The 21725-nt window shown below is 45.1% G+C and overlaps 1 protein-coding gene across 2 annotated transcripts in view; it reads right to left on the bottom strand.

Annotated features, from left to right (window-relative positions):
* Positions 1–21725, bottom strand: part of Ak5 (adenylate kinase 5) — a 201232-nt gene that overhangs the window by 35569 nt on the left and 143938 nt on the right. For both annotated transcript variants that reach the window (XM_052178928.1, XM_052178929.1), the window contains exon 9: positions 4016–4058. In XM_052178928.1, the coding sequence (XP_052034888.1) occupies positions 4016–4058 (43 nt within the window). The remainder of the gene's footprint in view (positions 1–4015; positions 4059–21725) is intronic.

The following is a 21725-nucleotide window of genomic DNA, read 5'->3' as shown; positions in this document are numbered from 1 at the left end:
TTTGGCCTTTTCCCTAGACTGAGGCAGCGGGGTTTTATTTAAGGTTGACCATCAATCTTAAGTGTAAAACGGATACCATCAAATAGTATGATTCACAAAGAAAGCCAACTGTTTTGTTTTGAGACGGGTCTCATGGTGTGTCCCCAGCTGGCTTCAAGTTCAGCTGGACTTCAAACTCCCGGCCTTTTGCCTCAGCTCCCTGAGTGCTGGGATTCCAGGTGTGCACCATGCCTGGCTGGAAAGCTAATCTTAAAATTTACATATGTTTTCTCCCCCCCCCCCAATGTTTTATTTTAAGAATTATTTACTGGTTTTATGTATATGAGTATGCAGTCAGCTGTCTTCAGACGCTCTAGAAGAGGGTGTCAGATCTCATTACAGATGGTTGTGAACCACTATGTGGTTGCTGGGAATTGAACTCAGGACCTCTGGAGGAGCAGTCAGTGCTCTTAACTGCTGAGCCAAGCCATCTCTCCAGCCCCGTAAGTTTTCTTAAACATGTTTGTTTTTTCACTTTAAAAGTGTAGTGCTTCTATTTTTTTCTTTTTTTTTATTCAATATATTTTTTATTTACATTTCAAATGATTTCCCCTTTTCTAGCCCCCCCTAGTGCTTCTATTTTTTAAGGATTTCATATATGCACACAATGTACACATATATGCACACAGTGCACACATATATGCACACACTGCACACATATATGCACATAGTACACACATTTATGCACACAGTGTACACATATGCACACAATGCACATTTATGCACACATATATGCACACAATGCATATTTATGCACACAGTGTACACATATATGCACACAGTGCACACATATATGCACACAGTGCACACATATATGCACACAGTGCACACATATATGCACACACTGCACATATATGCACACAATGTACATATATGCACACAGTGCACACATATATGCACACAATGTACTTTATTGTACTCATTCCTACTTTTATTCCTGCTTTTCCTGGATCCACCCCACCCTGACCCAATGTTTGGCATTGGCAACCATCCTGCTTACTCCAGGAGAAACTGGTCTACACGTGAGATGTCTAGAAGACAGAACTAGTTTGTAGCTGCAACAGATAATGCCACTTTCTGTTTTAAGCTGTGATGTAAAGTTTCCTTTAAAAATACCTGCATTTATTTAATAATCAGGAGTCTGTAGAACAAGACCAAAGGAGCAATGAACAGAATCAGCAGCATACAGCAATAATCATGACAGTGGTCAGAACTCGGGAGCCACTGCTGTGAGGAGAAATGATTCAGGGTCGGGAAAGTATGGAACCTGGAGTTACAGTGGGAGCCTTAAGGGTTTCAGGTTGCCAAGTGTTGATGGGGACCTCAGGGTGAGGGCATACGGGCCATGTTTCTAGTCCCATAAGCAACAGGCTTGACAGAGGTGTGTGTGTATGTGTGTGAGAGAGAGTGTGTGCATGTATGTGAGTGTGTGTCTGAGTGTATCTGTGTTTGTGACTGTGTGCATGTGTGTATGTATGTGTGAAAGTATGTGTGTGGGAGTGTGTGTCTGAGTGTATCTGTGTTTGTTACAGTGTGTGCATGTGTGAGTATGTGTGTAAGTATGTGTGTGACAGTGTGTGTGTATATGTGAGTGACAGAGTGTGTGAGAGTATGTGTGAGTGGCTGTGAGTATATGTGAGAGTGTGTGAGTGTAGTGTGTGTGAGAGTGTGTGTGTATGAGAGAGAGAGAGAGAGAGAGAGAGAGAGAGAGAGAGAGAGAGAGATTGAGATTCCCCCGGGATATGGAGCTCAAGGTTTTTACAAGCTAAGCAAAGGCACAATGACTGAATTATATTCCCAGCCCTTCAAATTGATTATCACTTTTTCCTTTATGTGTTTTTTCTGCTTGTATGTCTGCACATCACATCTGTGCCTTGTGCCCACAGAGCCCAGAAATAGGTGTCAGATCTCCTGCAACTGTAAGTTACTGATGGCTGAGCCTTCACCAGGATGCTGGGAGCTGAACCCAAGTTCTCTGGAAGAACACTAGTGCTTGTAACTTCAGAGCCTCTCCTCAGCCTGTCCCAGTCTTTTTTTTTTTTTTTTTTAACTTTTTAATTTGGGGTGGGGTGTTATTAAGTAGTGTAGGTTAGCCTTGAACTTAAACTTACTCTGTAGCCCAAGTTGGCACTAATTTTAGATATGCCTGACTTGCCGCCATAAACAGCTGGGATTACGGGCCTGTGCCATGGGTCCAGCTGGTGTCTGGAGTTTTCTGCTAAAGTCAGACACACAGTGTCCCCCCCATGTTCTGCAGCTTCTGAGCAACTCTGAATGTATTTGCAGTTTAGGAAGGAGGCCACATCCATTGTTCTCAGGAGAGACAATATGACTACGCCCAATTTCAGTTTAAGAAACAATGATATATTAGTTGCTAATCATATATTCATACAAAATAGAAGTCACTAAGGTGTATAATTTTTAGTGGCTTGGGAACATACTTATATAACTTCACATACTTATATGTGAAAAAGTGTGATGATATTTGCATGCACACACAGATTCCCAGCTGGGTAAACATAAGATAAAGACAACACACTGACGTGAAGTGTGCTAGAGTGTTAGCCATTGAATGTAGATAGGTCATAAAGTTTTTAGAAGGTTCTAGTTTTCTACTTAAAATATGTCTAAGTGAGTGTACTGCTCTTATAACTAGGAATAAAACCACCAGCCAGCTATCCCACATGCAGCTGAGACAGAGCTGGTTCTGGGCGGGGACTGAGTTATGGCCGTATGAGAGACAGCTCGTGATTCTGTGCCTTCCCTGTGGATCACTACAATTATTTGGTGACAGTTATTTTCACATACTGCTGTTTCTGTTCTCAGAGAATAACAGTTTATCTAGCCCTTCATGGATCAATGGGGAATTAAGAGCTGGGGTTATTTAAAAAGCCAAATCAGCTGTGTGAGTCACAGCCAATACTACGAGCCTTTTCCCCACAAACCATGGCAGCTTTTTCTTTGACCAAGTAGATAGGACATAATTATTAACCTAGGCCATTCTGAATTTCATCTTTTATAAACACGATTACGCTTAGAGAATTTGATCTATTTTCAGTTCCATATATAGCTAGCTAGCATGTAGTAGATATTTTAGTTTTTAAATAACTGTTTTTAAGTCAGGGTCTTGTGTGCTCCAGGCTAGCTTCAAACTAGCTAATGATAACCCTGAACTCCTAATACTGTTTCTACCTACCCAGTACTGACATTACAGGTGTGCACCATTACACCGAGGTCACGAGAGCCTAGATACTGAACCCAGGGCTGTATGCAAGTTAGGCACACACTGTGCAGTCCTTTGAGAAACTCTTAACATAATGAAAATGATAATATAAGCTATGTTTTGGGTTGGCTCCCCATGGGATGCTGTAGTATAGCAACTGCTATTTGGGAAAAAGAATTATGTTTCCAGCTCAATTAACAATAATTGCACCTTAGATAAGCCCCATTGGCTCTGTTACCACCACTGCAGAGCTTTTATGGTCCAGTTAAGTTTAAAGACTATTGAGGTGAAGAGCATTACTCTTTACTATAGGGCCTTGCTACATGTAACACATGCAACTTCCAACTATTGAGGGGAAGAGCTTTACTCTTTACTAAGGGGCCTTGCTACATTGTAGCACATGAAAGAATTACTCTTTACTAAAGGGCCTTGCTACACTGTAACACATGGGACTTCCAGTGGGGAAGAGACAATGGATGCATCCCAAATACCTGGATCAGAGCATCCACTTCTCACTGAGCACCTTAGGAGTCATGTTCTCTGGACAGTTAGAAAACACATCTTACAGTAATGATTCCCTTGGTTCCTCATGTGGACCAAGAAGGCAGTGAGACACAGACTTCCAAGGTAGCCATCATATTTGAAGGGCAAGGGAAAGAGTTATATTGTTGTTGTTTTTAAATCTCCTTAGTTGGTGTTAAATAAAGAAAGCACATTAGAAGCTATGTGGTCTGATTAGCAAAGGAAACATACCTCCCACGGTGTCTTCTCCAAATACATTTAGCTGATCATCATCCTGTTTTAAAAATAATCAAAGCATTAGATGGTAACATTAAGAGATATGTTTAAGCTCCTTGCTAACATTAAATGCTTGACATTTGGAACAACTCCATTAAGGGAAGAACTTGCAAACATTTGTACAGGTGAGTAGCAGAGATTTTCAGGAGTCACTTTGTTGAAAGCCATTCAGCTGTAAGGGACAAAGTTCAAGAGTAAACTTGAGACATCTGCCCTCAGAGTCCATGGTCTGTTGGTAACGGCTACAGAATCCAGTCTCTTTCTTTTGGTGCATAAATTATCTATGGACAGAAAAGCCTACATCATGAAGACAAACTCCTTCAATGTTAGAACTGAATGAATGGGCACTGTCACAGCTCTTTTATGAACACACTGTCGTTTAAAGTTGAGGTTGGCAAAATGTTCAGTAAAGGGCCAGGTGGTGTCTGAGATGTGAGCCTCAGTGTCCTTGGCCATGCTTACACTTTTTAGTTCTTAAGCATAGGGATCCATCCCATATACAGTTACAAAACCCAGACACTACTGAGGATGCCCACAAGCGCTTGCTGACCAGAGCCGGATATAGCTGTCACCTTGGAGGCTTTGCTAGTGCATTACAAATACAGAGGGGGACACTCTCAGCCAGCCATTGAACTGAGTACAGGGTCCCCAATGGGGGAGCTAGAGAAAGGACCCAAGGAGCTGAAGGGGTTTGCAGCACCATAGGAGGAACAACAAATACTCCCAGTACTCTCAGAGCTCCTAGGGAGTAAACCATCAACCAGAGAGTACACATGGAGTTACCCATGGTTCTAGATGCACAGGCAGCAGAGGATGGTCTTGTTGGACATCAAAGGGAGGAGAGGCCCTTGGTCCTGGGAAGGCTCAGTGCCGCAGTGTAGAGGAATACCAGGACAGGGAAGCTGAAGTGGACTGATTGTGGAACAGGGGGAGGGGAGATGGCTTATGGGATTTTTGGGGGGGAAACCAGGAAAGGGGACAACATTTGAAATGTAAATAAAAATATATCTAATAAAATTTTAAAAAAGCATAAAATGAAGAACTATTCAACGGTCTCCCCTCTTCCCATATTTATCCTCAAAACTTGTATTTTACCTTTAGCTAGGTGACAATTTTTAGTCCACTGTATTTGGAGGACAGGTTAATAAAAGATTGTTTGTTGAGAATTCTCATTATCTTCCTCTCTCCTTACCCACAGGTTATACACACGTAGCTTAGTTTTAACCGCCTGCTTGACACAGCCTAGGATCATCTCTGGGAGAGTCTTCATAGAATTTATCTAGATGGGACTGGCCTGTGGACATGTCTGTGTGGAACTGTTTTGATTCTTAATTGACCAGAAGATTTAGTCTACTGTGGGCGGCACCATTTCCTAGGCTGAACCCTGAACTACAGAAGAATGAAGAAGGCTAAAAAGAAAGCCAACAGCTTTGTGGCAGATGTGACTGGATGTGACTGGATATGACTAGACGTTTGGCTTCTCCTCAGTCATGGACTGAAGCCTGGGGTCATAAGTTGAAGAAGCGCTTTCCTCTCCTAAGTTGCTCTAAGTCAGGGAATTGTTTTATCATAGCAACAGGAACGAAGCTACAACACCAGGCATGGAAATTCCTTTCCAGGTACATGAAAAAGTGGCTTCCAGATACCCAAGGAAGATATGCTTTAATTTAAAATGTGTGTGTGTGTGTGTGTGTGTGTGTGTGTGTGTGTGTGAGTGTGTGTGTGTGTGAGTGTGTGTGTGAGTGTGTGTTTGAATGTGTGTGTGCCTGAGTATGTGTCTGAGTGTGTGTGTGTGTGTGTGTGTGTATGATGCTCTTCTATTTTTGCACTTATCTGGAGAAATTTGTGTCAACACAGAATGTTCTCAGCACAGAGCTCTTGGTTGGTTGTACAGTATTCTGTTGTGTTGTGGTCACCATAGTTACTTTTTTACCTGCTCTTTATTGATGAGCTGAGATATTTCACTCATTCCTATTTTAGGGAAGGTGGCTCAGTGGAGCAAGTCATGTAGATACCACGTCATGCAGATATCCCCGCAGGGTAAATTCTAGAATGGCCACCTTGTGGTCACAGATTAAATGTATTTATACTTTTGATAGATTTTTGCCAAGCTGGTCTCCATAGAGGTTGCTGTGCTCTTCAAGGACAACCTCCAGGCCCTTATAGCCTTTAATTCTCTTGGATGCCAGACTCCCTTAAATGAGGTCGGCTGGTTACACAGCCTCCCTGAGGCCACTGGCATGGAAAGCACTTTGTGGGAGTGCAGAGCCTTGCCGCCTTGTCAGGCTGTGAGCCTCAGGGTACCTTCACTGCTTGTCTTCTTACATTTGCCCTTGTCTCTGGAGAAACTGCAGGAAGACGGATGCTCAGTACAGGGGTCATTCAGGAGTACATTCACATTAATTCCTTCTCTGAGGAGCAAAGCTACCTCAGGGCTCATGAGGGACACTGTCTCCTGCTGCGTCCCTTAGTGAAACTGCCACTTTCACAGTGTGGGGAACAGGCATGATTCTGTCCCTTCCTGATGTTCCTCCTTCCCATTCTGAAGATGAAGAAACTGAGAGGCCTCTGGCTATGCCACCATGCCCTTGGTGAGTCAGTGGTGGGATGAGAGCTGTGCCTCTCACCACCTTGAGCAGCACCAAAGATTTAGTCCCATCGGCAGAGCAACCGTGGTTGGCGTTGGTGGTCGTCGTTGGTGGTTGTCGTCGGTGGTCGTCGTTGGTGGTCGTCGTTGGTGGTCGTCGTTGGTGGTCGGCGTTGGTGGTCGGCGTTGGTGGTCTTCCATTGCCCTCCTGACCCCTGGCCCCTAGTGCTCGGGATCCAGAAGTCTGTGCCTGTGAGTGGGGATGGCTCCACGGTACAGGCTGTGCCCTGGAGCTCCCCGCAGGATCAAGAGAGCTAGGATGAAGCCGGGACCACAGTTCTGCTCAGCTTTGACCCCTGTACCGTCTGAGAGCAAACCCACTTACACCCTTGCATAAGAATCCCTGACTCAGGTGTGGCATCTAGGGAAGCCAGCCTATAGACTCATCTGGAGCAATGTATACTCTTATCCAGAGTGTACACAGGGTAAGAGGGAACTGACACTGGGTAGAGAATGGCTGCCAATGAGAATCTGTTTCCCCCTCTCAGTTGTTGGCTACGTCTCGGGGATGTTGAGAGGAAACTGAGCTCACACCCTGTGCTGTACTATTGCTGGACTGTAGGCTGAGACTGACAGAGGCTGACATGGCCTCACTTTGCTGTTGATGGTAGCAGGTCTTGGGAGTTCGATCAGAGTTCATCTGAATTCCGAAAACAAACAAACAAACAAACAAACAAACAAACAAACAGAAATGGGCTATATTGCAAAAGGGCTTTCCCCCTCTATCTGGCTTATGACCTGTTATTATCCATAGATCTTATTCACAGCCATCAATTCCATTCGCCCAAGGCTTTGACCGACCCCTAATTTCTTTCTATTAGCTCACTCATAGTGAATAGGTTTCTGGGGCATGGAAGGAACTGTCATTTGTTCTTAGGAATGCCTTGCACAGACAAAGGGAATATGTTTGGCTCAGGGTACTGTTCTCCAGTGACTCTCAGAATACCTCATACTTCTAGGGTAAATCTTCTATAAATCAAATTATAGGCTCAGTGGCAGAGGACTCGCCTAGAGCACCCAAGGCTCTGAATTTTTTCTCCCCCCACCCTGCAAAATAAAACCAAACTCTTGCCTAGAATTTTTGAAGGCTCACTTCATAGCAAAAATGATCCATCCATCCATCCCTCCCTCCCTCCATCTATCCATCCATCCATCCATCCCTCCATCCCTCCCTCCCTCCATCCATCCATCCATCCATCCAACCAACCATCCATCCATCCAACCAACCAACCAACCAACCAACCAACCAAGAGCAAGGGCCAGGATTGTAGCCCAGTAGGACATTACTCTCCTGATAAGCAGAGGGCCCTGAGTCTAGCATCTGAGCATTGTAAAAATGTTGTTTACCTGGGTTGAGGATACAGTTCTATGGCAGAGTTTTTTCTAGTATGCTCAAGGCCTGAGATTTAGTCCCTAGTACTGGAAGAAGAAGGAGGAGAAGGAGGAGAAGAAGAAGGGAAAGGAGGAGGAGGAAGAGGAGGAGAAGAAGGAGGAGAGAAAGAGAAAGAGAAAGAGAGAGAAAAAAAGAGAAAGAAAGAAAAAGAGAAAGAGAGAAAGAAAAGGGGAAAGAAAGAAAGAGAGAAAGAAAAAAATGATGGGAGAGAGGGAGAGAGGGAAGGAGGGAAAAGAAAAAGAAATGTAAACACTCACTTTGGTGATTAAGGAGCTGGGGCCCTGGAGGGACAGTCTTACCTTTCCCCATGCTGTGTACATTCTACATGAATGGGGCTAACCTGAGCTACCTGCTGGACAAGGAGGGAAGGAGCAACTCCTTCAGGACCTGACGTGCTGCTTTTGCTCAGTTGCAATGATGTTCCATCAGGAGGGGAGACTTGAGAAATCCCACTGCTCTGACCACCAAGTTCTACCAAGCACTCTGGACACTTTGTGTCATAGCTTTTTACTGTATATATTCTGTAGAGCAGCCTTTTGCCATGCTGAGTCTGCACTGAGCATTCATTTTTATAGGTGCAGTGAGGCCTAGGTGACTTGCCATAGCCTTAAACTAAAGGGGACGTGCTGTGATATAGCCCGTTTTCTGAACTGACAAAGACAGTATGCACATAGGCACAGATTCTGTGGTGATGTCACTCATTTGTGGCTCACAAATGTGGAGTCTAGAAGCTCTGTGCAGCTAATGCCAGGGAAGGGGGCCTGTGGTGTTCTGCAGTGATGTTGTAAATCGCCAACACAGCTCTGCTTGTCACAGAATGTTGGCTCTCTTTGTGGAGTGGTGTGTTGATGGCTGGCAGGAAAGCATCTGTAACATAACCGAAGGGTACAGCAGCACCTGAGGTAAATGCTTAGGTAGTCAGGTCTGCAGTCAACCAATCTACACTTCCTATCCCAGGATGCACATGTAGGCAGGCTGCTGTTGCCCTGGGGTGGAATTATCTGCAGGGGGAGCAGCTGACTGGTGTGTGGCATCTTCCTCTTGGATAACGAAGCCTGAGTTTGTTATTTCTCTCATCTCCAAGACAAAATGCTTGACAGGAAAACTTAAGGGCCAAAGAGGACATCTTGGCCCGAGCGTATAGTTCATCACGATGGGAACATGTGTCCGCAGGAGCTGCTCTCGTGCAGCCCGATGGGAATGTGAGGTTGCTTGTCCACAGGGCAGACCAAAAGGCAGAGAAAGATGTGTTTACTGGGCTTTGTCCTCCTCCTCCTTTTATTCAACCACACAGTAGTGCCACCCACTTTCAGACTGAGTCTCTCTCTTTAACATCTGTGGAAGCGTCGTCACAGACACCCCACAGGTGTGTGTATCCTAGGTGATTGGGAGCCCATCAAGCTGACAGTGAGCATCCACCGCCTCAGTGCCTATCGTCACTAACTCAACACTCTTGTCACCATTTGTTCCCTGAATGACCCGGAGAGGGCAAAACCGCACACTGCAGCGGCACAGATGGCTTCCGCAATGTAATCCTCCTCCTACTCTAAGAACAGCATAGCGTGTTCTCATGGCTCAAGGACCATTTTGTACAGCGCTATCACAAGAGGAAGCTGAGGTTGTCAAAGACCTTCACAATGCTGAGATGGTGTCTGCTGTGATCTCATCCATTGTCACAATCCTGTGCATAAGAAAGGAGTGACTGAAGTGGTGGGGAGCCCCTGCGTGGAATGTGCCTGATACCCCAGTATTTCAGGAGGGGGTTGGGGCACTGAGTTCAGCTCCCTGATTCCAGTCTCTCTCCTCATTGTCACACTGTCACATACTCCTGACCTTCTGAGCTACCAGGCTGACTCCAGATTCAGGGAGAGGCAGTTTTACAGGAATAACTGAGCAGGGCACCTGACACACTCCTCCAGCCTCACACATGCACACATGTGTGCATACATTACGCACTATGTACAGTGCGCACTCACACAAAACCAACAACATCACTGCCAGGGGGGTCTTTTATATCGCCAGAGGCTCAGTCAGTGGCGGCAGCAGGCTCAGGGCTGTGACTGATGGGTGAGGAATCATGGTCTCAGACAGGAAGCGCAACTCGGGTGCGAGGCAATGGGCTGAGGTCAGTGTTGCCTCTCTCCCAACGTCCCACCTAGAGGGAGGTGACACGCAGATCTGTGACATACCGAGGAGCCACTTTAGCCAGCATGCAGAAGTCACAGAAGCATGTGTCATCAGAGTAGAAATGAGGATGGATTCACTTGTTAGTGGGGTCACCTCCGTGAGGAGATCAAAAAAAGAGATTTATTATTTATTTATTTTTTTTGTGTGTATTTTGTCAGCATGTATGACTGTGCGCCACCTGCATGCAGTGCCCATGGAGGCCAGAAGAGGGCTCATCTCCTGGAACAGCCATTCTGGCTGGCTATAAGCCGTGTAGGTGCTGGGAACTGAACTCAGGTCCTCTGCGTGTGCAGCAAGCTCTTAGTTTGTGTGCCATCTCTCCGGGTGATCGGTGTTTGAGGCAGGGTCTCACGGACCAGCACTGCCTTTGAACTCACAGACACTTGCAGGTCTCTCTCTGCCTCTGAGCTGGGATCCACCACACTTGATTTCATCAAGCGATGACGTGTCAAGCTTTCCTAAACAGCTGAGACGGAGGTTTCTGAAATCCTTTATCCCCAGCATGGGAAAAACTCCAAAATGTATGGGAAGTGGAACGTAATTCAGTTACGCTCAAGAATGTAGTCTGCAGCGACTCTCGACTGTTAGCCACTGGAGTGTACATGATTTAGAGGACTGCTTGCAGCAAGCACGTGTACAGCCTAGTAAACAGAGAAGGAAAACCCACAGTGTCCGGCTAAGCCCTCCCCAGCCAGCCCAACAGCAGGCTCTCCATGCAGAGTGGTATGTTCCCCTTTAATCTATAGACTGAAATACTACTGTTTCTAATCAGTAGCCTTAAGGGAAACATTTTCTCAGTAGTCGATAGGTTCCATAGTCATGTGTTTATGTCAACTCACTGTTCTTCTCTTCTCTCATCCCCCACATACCTATGTGTCAGGGCTCCTCCCCTTTCCCTCTGGAACTGAAGGGTCTGTTTCTCCCTTCAGGCCTCTGTCATGCCAAACATGGTGGCTATCTCCATCAAGACCTGAGCATGACCGTCGGTGAAACTAGACTTGGCTGGGATAGTTCTTTGGTCTGCTGTGAGTGCTCCATTTGGACTTGTTCACACTTTCCTCCCGGAAGAGTCACTCAGGAGTGTCATTCCAAGGCTGACACGTGAGTCAGACCACAACACACTGTAAACTGGGAAGCCAGCCAAGAACAGCCAACCCGGTGGATTCCAGAGGACCGACTCAGCCAAGCTAGCATCCAACCCTCATATGGAGAAATCTCCAGAAGATGCTGGCTTAAGCCCCAAAGTTCTAGGCACTGCTACAGCAACAGTTAACAGCATTCCAGCTTCCTTTTTTGAAATGATATTTGAAAATCCCTCATTCCAAGGACAAATAGCCCTTTATTTTTCCACTCTGCTATCTGTTTATCTATCTATCTATCTATCTATCTATCTATCTATCTATCTATCTACCTATCCAATACGTATACATTGGATAACACAGGACAACAAGAAGTCAGTTCCCAGCATGGTTTGCAGTGTGACCACCCCTAGTTGTGTGCTCCTGGTCACGTGCTGGGCTGGGAAGCCAGCTTTTAGAGGACCTCTTTCTTTTAAGATGTTAGCACAAAACTCCACAGGCAGTAAAGAGAAACAAACATTCACTGAGTTTTGAAAAGCCTTTGGGTTAAGAGTATTTTGGGAATATTTTAAAAGGTACAATGGCATCACCAGGAGCAGTGTATATTCAACCACTACCAAAACACCAACAGGTTCAGAACCAGGAAACCTCATGCTTCTTTCTACGCCTGCAAGTCTCTCACAGGTAGCACTTAGACAACAAAGACACACCATGCGGGGGAGAAAGGGAAAATGCTCAGACAAGACAGGGCCTGTGCAGACTGAACCTTTGGAAGTGAGGACAGTGCCAACAGAAAGCAGAATCGCTAAGCAACAGAGAAGACTTCCCTTTACCAGACTAGAAACCCAAGGCTTGTCCTTTAGGTGTGTCTGCCACCATACAGCTCCACAGCTGTGTACTGCACAGACATTCTGGGCTAAGGGGCTGTGTGGGCGTTGACTGCAGGAACCAAAGAATGAATCTCTAGTTGATGTAAGGATTAATGTGTCCATCCTTCAAATTTTAAATATTCAGAATATAACATGAAGAAAATAAGAGGACAAGGGTAAATGAAGGTTTGTAGAGCTTGCGAGCACACACCCGTGGTCCCTGTCCAATGCTGCAGGATCACACACCCGTGGTCTTTGTCCGATGCTGTGTGAGCACACACCCGTGGTCCCTGTCTGATGCTGTGTGAGCACACACCCGTGGTCCCTGTCCGATGCTGTGTGAGCACACACCCGTGGTCCCTGTCCGATGCTGTGTGAGCACACACCCGTGGTCCCTGTCCAATGCTGCAGGATCACACACCCGTGGTCTTTGTCCGATGCTGTGTGAGCACACACCCGTGGTCCCTGTCCGATGCTGTGTGAGCACACACCCGTGGTCCCTGTCCGATGCTGTGTGAGCACACACCCGTGGTCCCTGTCTGATGCTGTGTGAGCACACACCCGTGGTCCCTGTCTGATGCTGTGTGAGCACACACCCGTGGTCCCTGTCCAATGCTGCAGGATCACACACCCGTGGTCTTTGTCCGATGCTGTGTGAGCACACACCCGTGGTCCCTGTCCGATGCTGTGTGAGCACACACCCGTGGTCCCTGTCTGATGCTGTGTGAGCACACACCCGTGGTCCCTGTCCGATGCTGTGTGAACACACACCCGTGGTCCCTGTCCGATGCTGTGTGAGCACACACCCGTGGTCCCTGTCTGATGCTGTGTGAACACACACCCGTGATCCCTGTCTGATGCTGTGTGAGCACACACCTGTGGTCCCTGTCCGATCTGCAGAACTCATCTATCCCACCCACAGTCTGAACGCTCCCCTCATTTCCCAGCTGAGGACGTGCTGGATAGCATGGCTCAGACTGGTTCTCTAAGCCTTCCCTCATTTGTGAAGAAAAGGTCTTGCTGGCCTTGATCTCATGATCCTTCTGCCTCTATCTTGAACAGGACTAAGCACGGAGGGGGTTATGCTGTGGATTTCATACAGCAGTATTTATTTTAGGGGAAAAATATCAAGAATAGAATTACCATACGGGAACTAGATAACACGTACAATAAATGTCCCCTGAAAACACCTTTTACTTTTTGTATGCATATGTATGTATGTATGCATGCATGCATGCATGTATGTATTCTGGTGTGTGTACATACACATTTTTGCATGTCAGCACAAGAAAGTCAGAGGCCAGCATCAGGTGCTATTCTTTATGCGCCATCTGCCCTCTTTTTTGAGACAGTCTTTCACAGGCTTGGGATTTGCCCGTGAGCCGGCCAGAGAGTCCCAGGGAATGCCTGCTTCTGCTTCCCTAGCTCTACGACTATGGGTACATGTCATTATGCCCAGCTTTCCACATGGGTTCTGCAGTCTTAACGCACATCTCAAAGGTGATTGGCACTTTACCCACTGAGACCTCTCTCCCTAGGCTCTAATTCTTGCTTCTGAACATCAGCCTTACAATTTCCAATGAATAAGTCAGCAGCCTTCGGTTCCCAGGGCACTTTCCCTCTCCTGGTCCACCTACTTCTGAGCAGCATGCCCTGCGAAGAGCAGATTGTAGGGCTGGAAAAGGATCCTTACGGCTGCAAAGGAGCATCAGGGATCAGAACCAGGCAGGAAGCAGAGACTCCAGGGGTGGGGTGGGATGCTTGCTGCTGTGAATGGGACTCCATCCAGGCCTACATCATTGGTATCTAGAAGGATACTGTTATCCAGGGTTTGGACTCTAGAGACTCAGCTTTCTTTGCTGTATTCATGAATGAACAGTCGAGGAAGCTGGGTTTTATTTTTCAGGCTGGTGAGTGTGACTCTGCATAGGAGGAGTTGCTGTTTTCTGCATGCTGACAGCTAAGTTGGTGTGGTTGACAGACGCTGTCGCTTTCTTTCTACATGCGTGTTTGGTACTTTAGGTTGTTTCATTTCTGTGATCTGAAACACTGTAGTATGTTGGTGAAAACATTGGGTTTGGGTCTATACTCTGCTGCGTATTCTCTGACAAGGTGCAAGGCCCTCCGTCCAACACTGAAGATCTGTCAGCCGAATGCTGGCCAGGTTCGGGAGAAAACTGTGGACACACACTCGTGTCCTCTTGACTCTCATCCTCATTGAGTTTGTTTCCAACCTCAAGAGTGATACTGCTTAATACATACGTGAATCATTTTCAAACAAGTGCATATTAGATGCATATTTCTAGGACTATGGAAACAGAAGCTCAGATGGAAATTGAGGCAGGAGAGGGAGCTCAGTTGGCCACATAAGGGTGAGACACACATGGTGGGGAGAAACACAGATGAGTGCCCTGGAGGGACAATGGTGTGACTGTGGCTCAGAGGAGGGATGTGACTGGGCAGGGTACACTGAGGGACCTCGTGGGGAGATCACCAGACATCAGTAACAGAGAGAGCCTAGGTAGACAGCAAACAGAGAAGTGACATGTTCAGTCTGGGGAGTTTACAGAGACCATTCTGTGCAGAGGGAATATTGGCAACTCTATGGGGTCAGAAGTGACTTATCAGATTATTCTGTAAGCAGTAAATCCTTGCACAAATACACAGCAGCACTGCATCCTGTCTCTTAGAGTACGAAGGCAGAACTGCCCCTTAGTCACATCTTTAGAAAACCCACGCCTGTTATCAAGGGTCACAGGAGTGGGCTCAAACCGAGGGTTAGAACCCATCAACTGTCTCCATTGACTCCTGACCTGCAGCCTCCCATCCAATACTGTAGGATTCTGTCTGAACATCCTTCAGCAGAAGCTAGATCTAAGCACACATTATCAAAGGATACTCTGAGGCAGAATCCCAGGCTCTTGTTCCTAACCTCAGAGACAGCTCTAGCATTCAGCTCCACAGAAAGTGTGTGAAGGAGATTTGTTGGCTAAAATGCAGAGGAAACATTCTAGGACAGGTCTGGAGAGAACGATTCACTGAACATATTCATTTCTTTCCTCCTCTTCTTCATCATCATTCTTTAAAAAGAACGTTAGGCATAATAATGAGTACACATATTTTTTTCTTGCTTAATTGAGTGGTTGCCATGGTAACTTGAGACCTGACTACTCAGTGCCTTCAATGAATTGTGGATACACATTTTTTTTTTTCATCTGTCAGCATTCCCCCACCATGAGATCCAGAAATGGCAGCATTTCATTTTCCTGGGTAAGAAAATTATAACGTGGGGTGGGATGGGTTAGAAATGTCATTAGGCTCAGCTCTGGAGCCAGCTTACATTGGAGAAGGCAGCAATAACTTTCCAGAAGCTTCCTTTTTTGGAAAAGAGCTTCTGAAAGCCATCTCCAGAACTGAATTGTGGTATCAGAGAGACAGAAGCCTGCAAAACATTGTTCTCCAGAATCTTCATCTTTTCTCCTTCCTTCCACCTCTGATCCACCCGAGCACCTCTTTTTGCCTTGATTATTATTTTGGAACAAGAAAGATGGCTACCCAAAGTCATAAAGCCATCAATGTGAGCAAGGTTCTTGGACTAACAGAGCTGAGCTCTGACTTTCCTCTCATTCGGTTCTCAAAGAAAGAGAGCAGTTACTTTCCTTCATTACAACATGTTCATACTACTGGCAAAAAAGTATCCTCTCAGCCCATCTAAGTAATATTGTCAACAAATTCAGTTTTTAAACTTTAAACCCAGAGAATAATGTTGCTATTTTAAACAAATACAAAGCCAAAGAAAACTTAAAGACTCCACCATCTTTGGTGGGTTCTCCTAGAAACATGTCTATTACTGAAAGATATTACAAAGTAGTGTGAATAGAGAGGCAACACAGTAGCAAGCGTATTGACTCCATTTTACTCTTTTCCGTTTGTAAGTTCTCTTACAGAGCTGTGAGCTTCACTGTGGCATTTTCATGCCTACTTCAGTTCTTATTGAGTCCCTTGCCATCCCCCTGCCGACCCTTGGTTGTCCGCCTCTGCTGTCTTGTCACATGTCACCATGCTTGTCCCCACCACTCCCTTCAGATCTCTTCTTGATTTTCCTTCTAGCTTCATAACCTGCCTCCGACCTAGAGACGTAAATACACAAATTAAAATCTACGATCCACAGCTGGGAAAACTCTCCCAGATGTATCTCTCTTAACTCATTTTGTTGAACACAATGCTTTCCAGATCCATTGTTTTTTTTTCTTCAAATGCCAGTTTTCTTTACAGCTGAATATAATCCCATTGTGTATCATAGTCATCTATCCATACACCTGTTGATGGGCACCTATGCCGAGTCCACCTTTGCCTATTGAGAATAATATAGAAATAAACATGGATGTGCAAGTGTCTCTGAGTCTGTTGACTTACAGCCCTTCATGTATCTTCTGTATACCAATGGACAGTATATAGCTGTGTGATATATGAGCTCTATTTTTAGCTTTTCTGAGGAAACTCAGCACTGATTTCTCTGGTGGCCACACGTTTACATTCTCACTAGCAGCGAGTGAAGCATCCTCCTCCTCCTCTTCACCGGAAGCCATTGTGGTTTATTTTCTTGATCGTAGCCATTTTTGCTTGCATTATTCTCATGTATAAACATTTTTTTATTCGATATATTTTTAATTTACATTTCAAATGATTTCCCCTTTTCTGGTCCCCCACTCCCCGAAAGTCACATAAGCCCCCTTCCCTCCCCCTGTTCACCCCCCCATCCCTTCCCACTTCCCTGTTTTGGTTTTGCCTTATACTGCTACACTGAGTCTTTCCAGAACCAGAGGCCGCTCCTCCGTTCTTCTTGTACCTCATTTGATGTGTGGATTATGTTTTGGGTATTCCAGTTTTCCAGGCTAATATCCACTTATTAGTGAGTGCATACCGTGATTGATCTTTTGAGACTAGGTTACCTCACTTAGTATGATGTTCTCCAGCTCCATCCATTTGCCTAAGAATTTCATGAATTCATTGTTTCTAATGGCTGAATAGTACTCCATTGTGTATATATACCACATTTTTTGCATCCATTCTTCTGTTGAGGGATACCTGGGTTCTTTCCAGCTTCTGGCTATTATAAATAGGGCTGCTATGAACATAGTGGAGCATATATCCTTATTACATGCTGGGGAATCCTCTGGGTATATGCCCAGGAGTGGTATAGCAGGATCTTCCGGAAGTGACGTGCCCAGTTTTCAGAGGAACCGCCAGACTGATTTCCAGAGTAGTTGTACCAATTTGCAACCCCACCAGCAGTGGAGGAGTGTTCCTCTTTCTCCACATCCTCGCCAACACCTGCTGTCTCCTGAGTTTTTAATCTTAGCCATTCTGACTGGTGTAAGGTGAAATCTCAGGGTTGTTTTGATTTGCATTTCCCTGAAGACTAGTGAAGTTGAGCATTTTTTAAGATGTTTCTCCGCCATCCGAAGTTCTTCAGGTAAAAATTCTTTGTTTAACTCTGTACCCCATTTTTTAATAGGGTTATTTGGTTTTCTGGGTTCTAACTTCTTGAGTTCTTTGTATATATTGGATATTAGCCCTCTATCTGATGTAGGGTTGGTGAAGATCTTTTCCCAATTTGTTGGTTGCCGATTTGTCCTTTTGATAGTGTCCTTTGCTTTACAGAAACTTTGTAATTGAAACTAAACAGGGACACAATAAAACTAATTGAAGCTTTGGACCAATTGGACTTGACTGATATTTATAGAACATTTCACCCTAAAAGAAAAGAATATACCTTTTTTTCAGCACCTCATGGTACCTTCTCCAAAATCGACCATATAATTGGTCACAAGACAGACCTCAACAAATATAAAAAGATCGAACTAATCCCATGCCTCCTATTGGATCACTATGTAGTAAGAGTGGTCTTCAATGGCAACAAAAACAACAGAAAGCCCACATACACATGGAGGCTGAACAATAATCTACTCAATGACACCTTGGTCAAAGAAGAAATAAAGAAATCAGAGACTTTTTAGAATTTAATGAAAATGAAGGCCCAACATACCCAAATCTTTGGGACACAATGAAAGCAGTGCTAAGAGGAAAACTCATAGCCCTTAGTGCCTCCAAAAAGAAAATGGAGAGAGCATACATTACCAGCTTAAAGACACACCTGAAAGCCTGGAACAAAACGAAGCCAATTCACCCAGGAGGAGTAGAAGGCAGGAAATCATCAAACTCAGGGCTGAAATCAATCAAGCAGAAACAAAGCGAACCATACAAAGAATCAACGAATCCAGAAGCTGGTTTTTTGAGAAAAATCAACAAGATAGATAGACCCTTTGTCAAACTGACCAAAGGGCAGAGGGTATCCAAATTAACAAAATTAGAAATGAAAAGGGGAATATAACAACAGAAACTGAGGAAATTCAAAAAAATCATCAGATCCTACTACAAAAGCCTATACTCAACACAACTGGAGAATCTGGAAGAAATGGACAATTTCCTAGACAGATACCAAATACCAAAATTAAATCAGGACCAACTAGATCTTCTAAACAGTCCCATAACCCCTAAAGAAATAGAAGGGGTCATAGAAAGCCTTCCAACCAAAAAAAGCACAGGACCAGATGGCTTCAGTGCAGAATTCTATCAGACCTTCAAAGAAGACCTAACACCAATACTCTTCAAACTATTCCACAAAATAGAAACAGAAGGAACACCACCCAATTCCTTCTATGAAGCCACAATCACGCTGATACCAAAACCACACAAAGACCCAACAAAGAAAGAGAACTTCAGACCAATTTCCCTTATGAACATCGATGCAAAAATACTCAATAAAATTCTTGCCAACCGAATCCAAGAATACACAAAAACGATCATCAACCATGATCAAGTAGGCTTTATTCCAGGGATGCAGGGTTGGTTCAATATATGGAAATCCATCAATGCAATCCACTACTTAAACAAACTCAAAGAAAAAAAAAACACATGGTCATTTCATTGGATGCTGAAAAAGCATTTGACAAAATGTATAAACATTTTGAAGACTTTCTCAAGTATTTACTGACAATTGTTTTCCTCCTTTGAGGACTATTTGGTTCATTAACATATTTATCTAAGTGGAAGATTGATTTTTCTGTTGTTTTTAAAATTTTTTATATATGTTCCAAATATTAGCCCTCTATCTATCTGATGCATGCTTAGCAAAAACGTTTTGCCCATTCTTTAGCTCTCTTTCCACTCTAGCCATTGTTTCTTTGTGCAGAGGGTTTTAATTCCAGGCAACCCCACTTGTCAGTCCTGGTGTGCTGTGCTGTTAGAGTCTTTTCTAGAATGTTTCTGCCTTCACCTCTGTCTTGACATATTCTTCCTGTGTTTTCTCTAGCCACTTGAAACTTTCATATCCTATCAAAGTAGATTTTTGTGCACAATAAGAGGTAAGAGTTAACTTTATTCCTCTGTGTGCATGGTCAGTTTTCCACTACTGCCTGCCAATGGAACCACCTTTCCCACGGTGTTTTTGGCACTTTTATCGAAGATTAGGCAGTTGTGGCTATGGGGGTTATTTTTTGAGTCGTGGATTTCACTGGTCTCTGCGAACGATTCCGTGCCAGTGCCACAGTGAGCACCACATCAGGAGAGATAAGAGCTAAGCTTTGTTAAGGTTTTACATGGTTAAGCTATAACACAGTCAAAATGCATCAAGCATTTTGCATTACCAACACAGATTGAACAAACACATCCAGATCCATGTAGATGCAGACAACCCAGGCACTTATAAGGGATGGAAAATGTAACAAAACCCAACGCTGACATCACACAGGAATACATTATTCAATAGCCAATAAATGATTTCTGAATGCCTGTCTGCCTCACACCAGGTCTTTTAGGTGCCAGTGATAAAGAGATGAAGTTCCCCAACTCCTGGTTCTGGTTTCTAGAGACAGTGAGATTAATAAACTCTGCACCCAGAACAGCGGAAGCCTCTGGGAGGCCTAAGGATGTGTGTGACCACACCCTTAGGGGGTGATGCACAGAGCCATCTGTCATATGAGTTTTGTTTGGGCACTGCAGTGTTGGTAGGACAGTGGTGCTGGCAGATGCCTTCCAACTGTATACAGTGTTACTTCATAACTCTGAAACTGGATAAATGCTGTTTCCGGTCTCATTCTCTGTAGCTCTTTGCCTCTCTGAGACACCTAATGAAAACCGACTTACTTTTGTTTCCTGGGTTTGCTTCTACAATTTTCTTTTGTTCCAATAAAAACATGTTTCCCTCCTATAGACAACAGTGAGGTCATAGATTAATGGTGGCGTTTGGGGCACAGGGAGAGTTTCAGAAAGCCCATGTGCTTGGGGATGGTGTGACCCTTTCTCTGGGAGCATGTGGGCTTCACTTAGCCTCATCTGACCATATGTGGCTCGGGTGACAGAGCAGAAGCCTAGTGGCCAGTGGACTGCAGGTATCCTAGCCTGTGACAGAGCACAGACCTGGATCAGGTTTAACAAGGGAACCAAGGCCCTGGGACTTGCCACTGCTCCGGCTCATTAAGCATATATCGTAGGGCAGGTTCTGTGCTAGGCACCGGTGACACAAGGTTTCACATGTTCTAAATAGGCGAGCAAACATTATGAGTTAAGGTGTCATGGGCCCCCGAAAAAGATGAACCAAGTACTGTGTTAGGTTTTCTCTTCCTTCTCTTGAGAAAGAGCCTCAATCTGTAGCCATTTGGGTCTGGAACTCACTCTGTAGACCAAACTGGCTTTGAAATGAGAGATCTGCCTGCCTCTCCCCACTAGTGCTGGGACTAAAGGAATGCACCACCTCACTGGTTAACCAAGCGTGGTGGTAAGAGAAGGGCTTCTTCCAGAAGCTTGGTCCTGATGGTGCTCATTAGGGTAATCCCGGATGGAGGTGATGGGCGTAGAAGCTTCTCTATGATGGGAAGAGCCTCAAAGAACAACTCTACTTTAGGTGACCACGAATATCCCCATATGGCTGCATCAGTCACAGGGATGAGCTTGGAGAGCAGTGGAGGGGATTTCTGACTCCTACAGCGCCATGCGTTGCACTAAGAAATTCTGAGATTAGGGAAGAGGCAGGGGTGGGGTAAGGGGAGCAGATTTTCAGTGGTAGACTGCCATGGTTGAGTTTGCTTTCATAATAATAATTTTGAGTGACGAGAAGAAGACTGGAACAGAAAGACTGGTTAGCGGTCCCAGGCAGGTGGGCAGAGAGCATGCTCAATCAGGAACAGCAGGACTGGAGAGGAGCAGGGCCGTTCCTGCAGGGGGGACCTGATTACCTACCCGACTGAATCAACATGGCGGAAGAGATGGGGGACAGACTAGCAAGGCACCTTTGCTTCTGCTTAGGCAGCTGTGGAGGTGGTAATGTCATTCACAGAAATAGAGGAAACAGAAGGAAAAGCAGATTTTGTGGGGGAAGGTGGCTTGGACATGTTGAGGTAGAGATGCACATGGGAAATCCAGCCAGGGC

The sequence above is a fragment of the Apodemus sylvaticus genome, chromosome 4, assembly GCF_947179515.1.
Source record: "Apodemus sylvaticus chromosome 4, mApoSyl1.1, whole genome shotgun sequence".
NCBI lineage: Eukaryota > Metazoa > Chordata > Mammalia > Rodentia > Muridae > Apodemus > Apodemus sylvaticus.
Note: the sequence above shows the minus strand (reverse complement) of the source record. Positions and strands in the feature narration are given on the sequence as shown.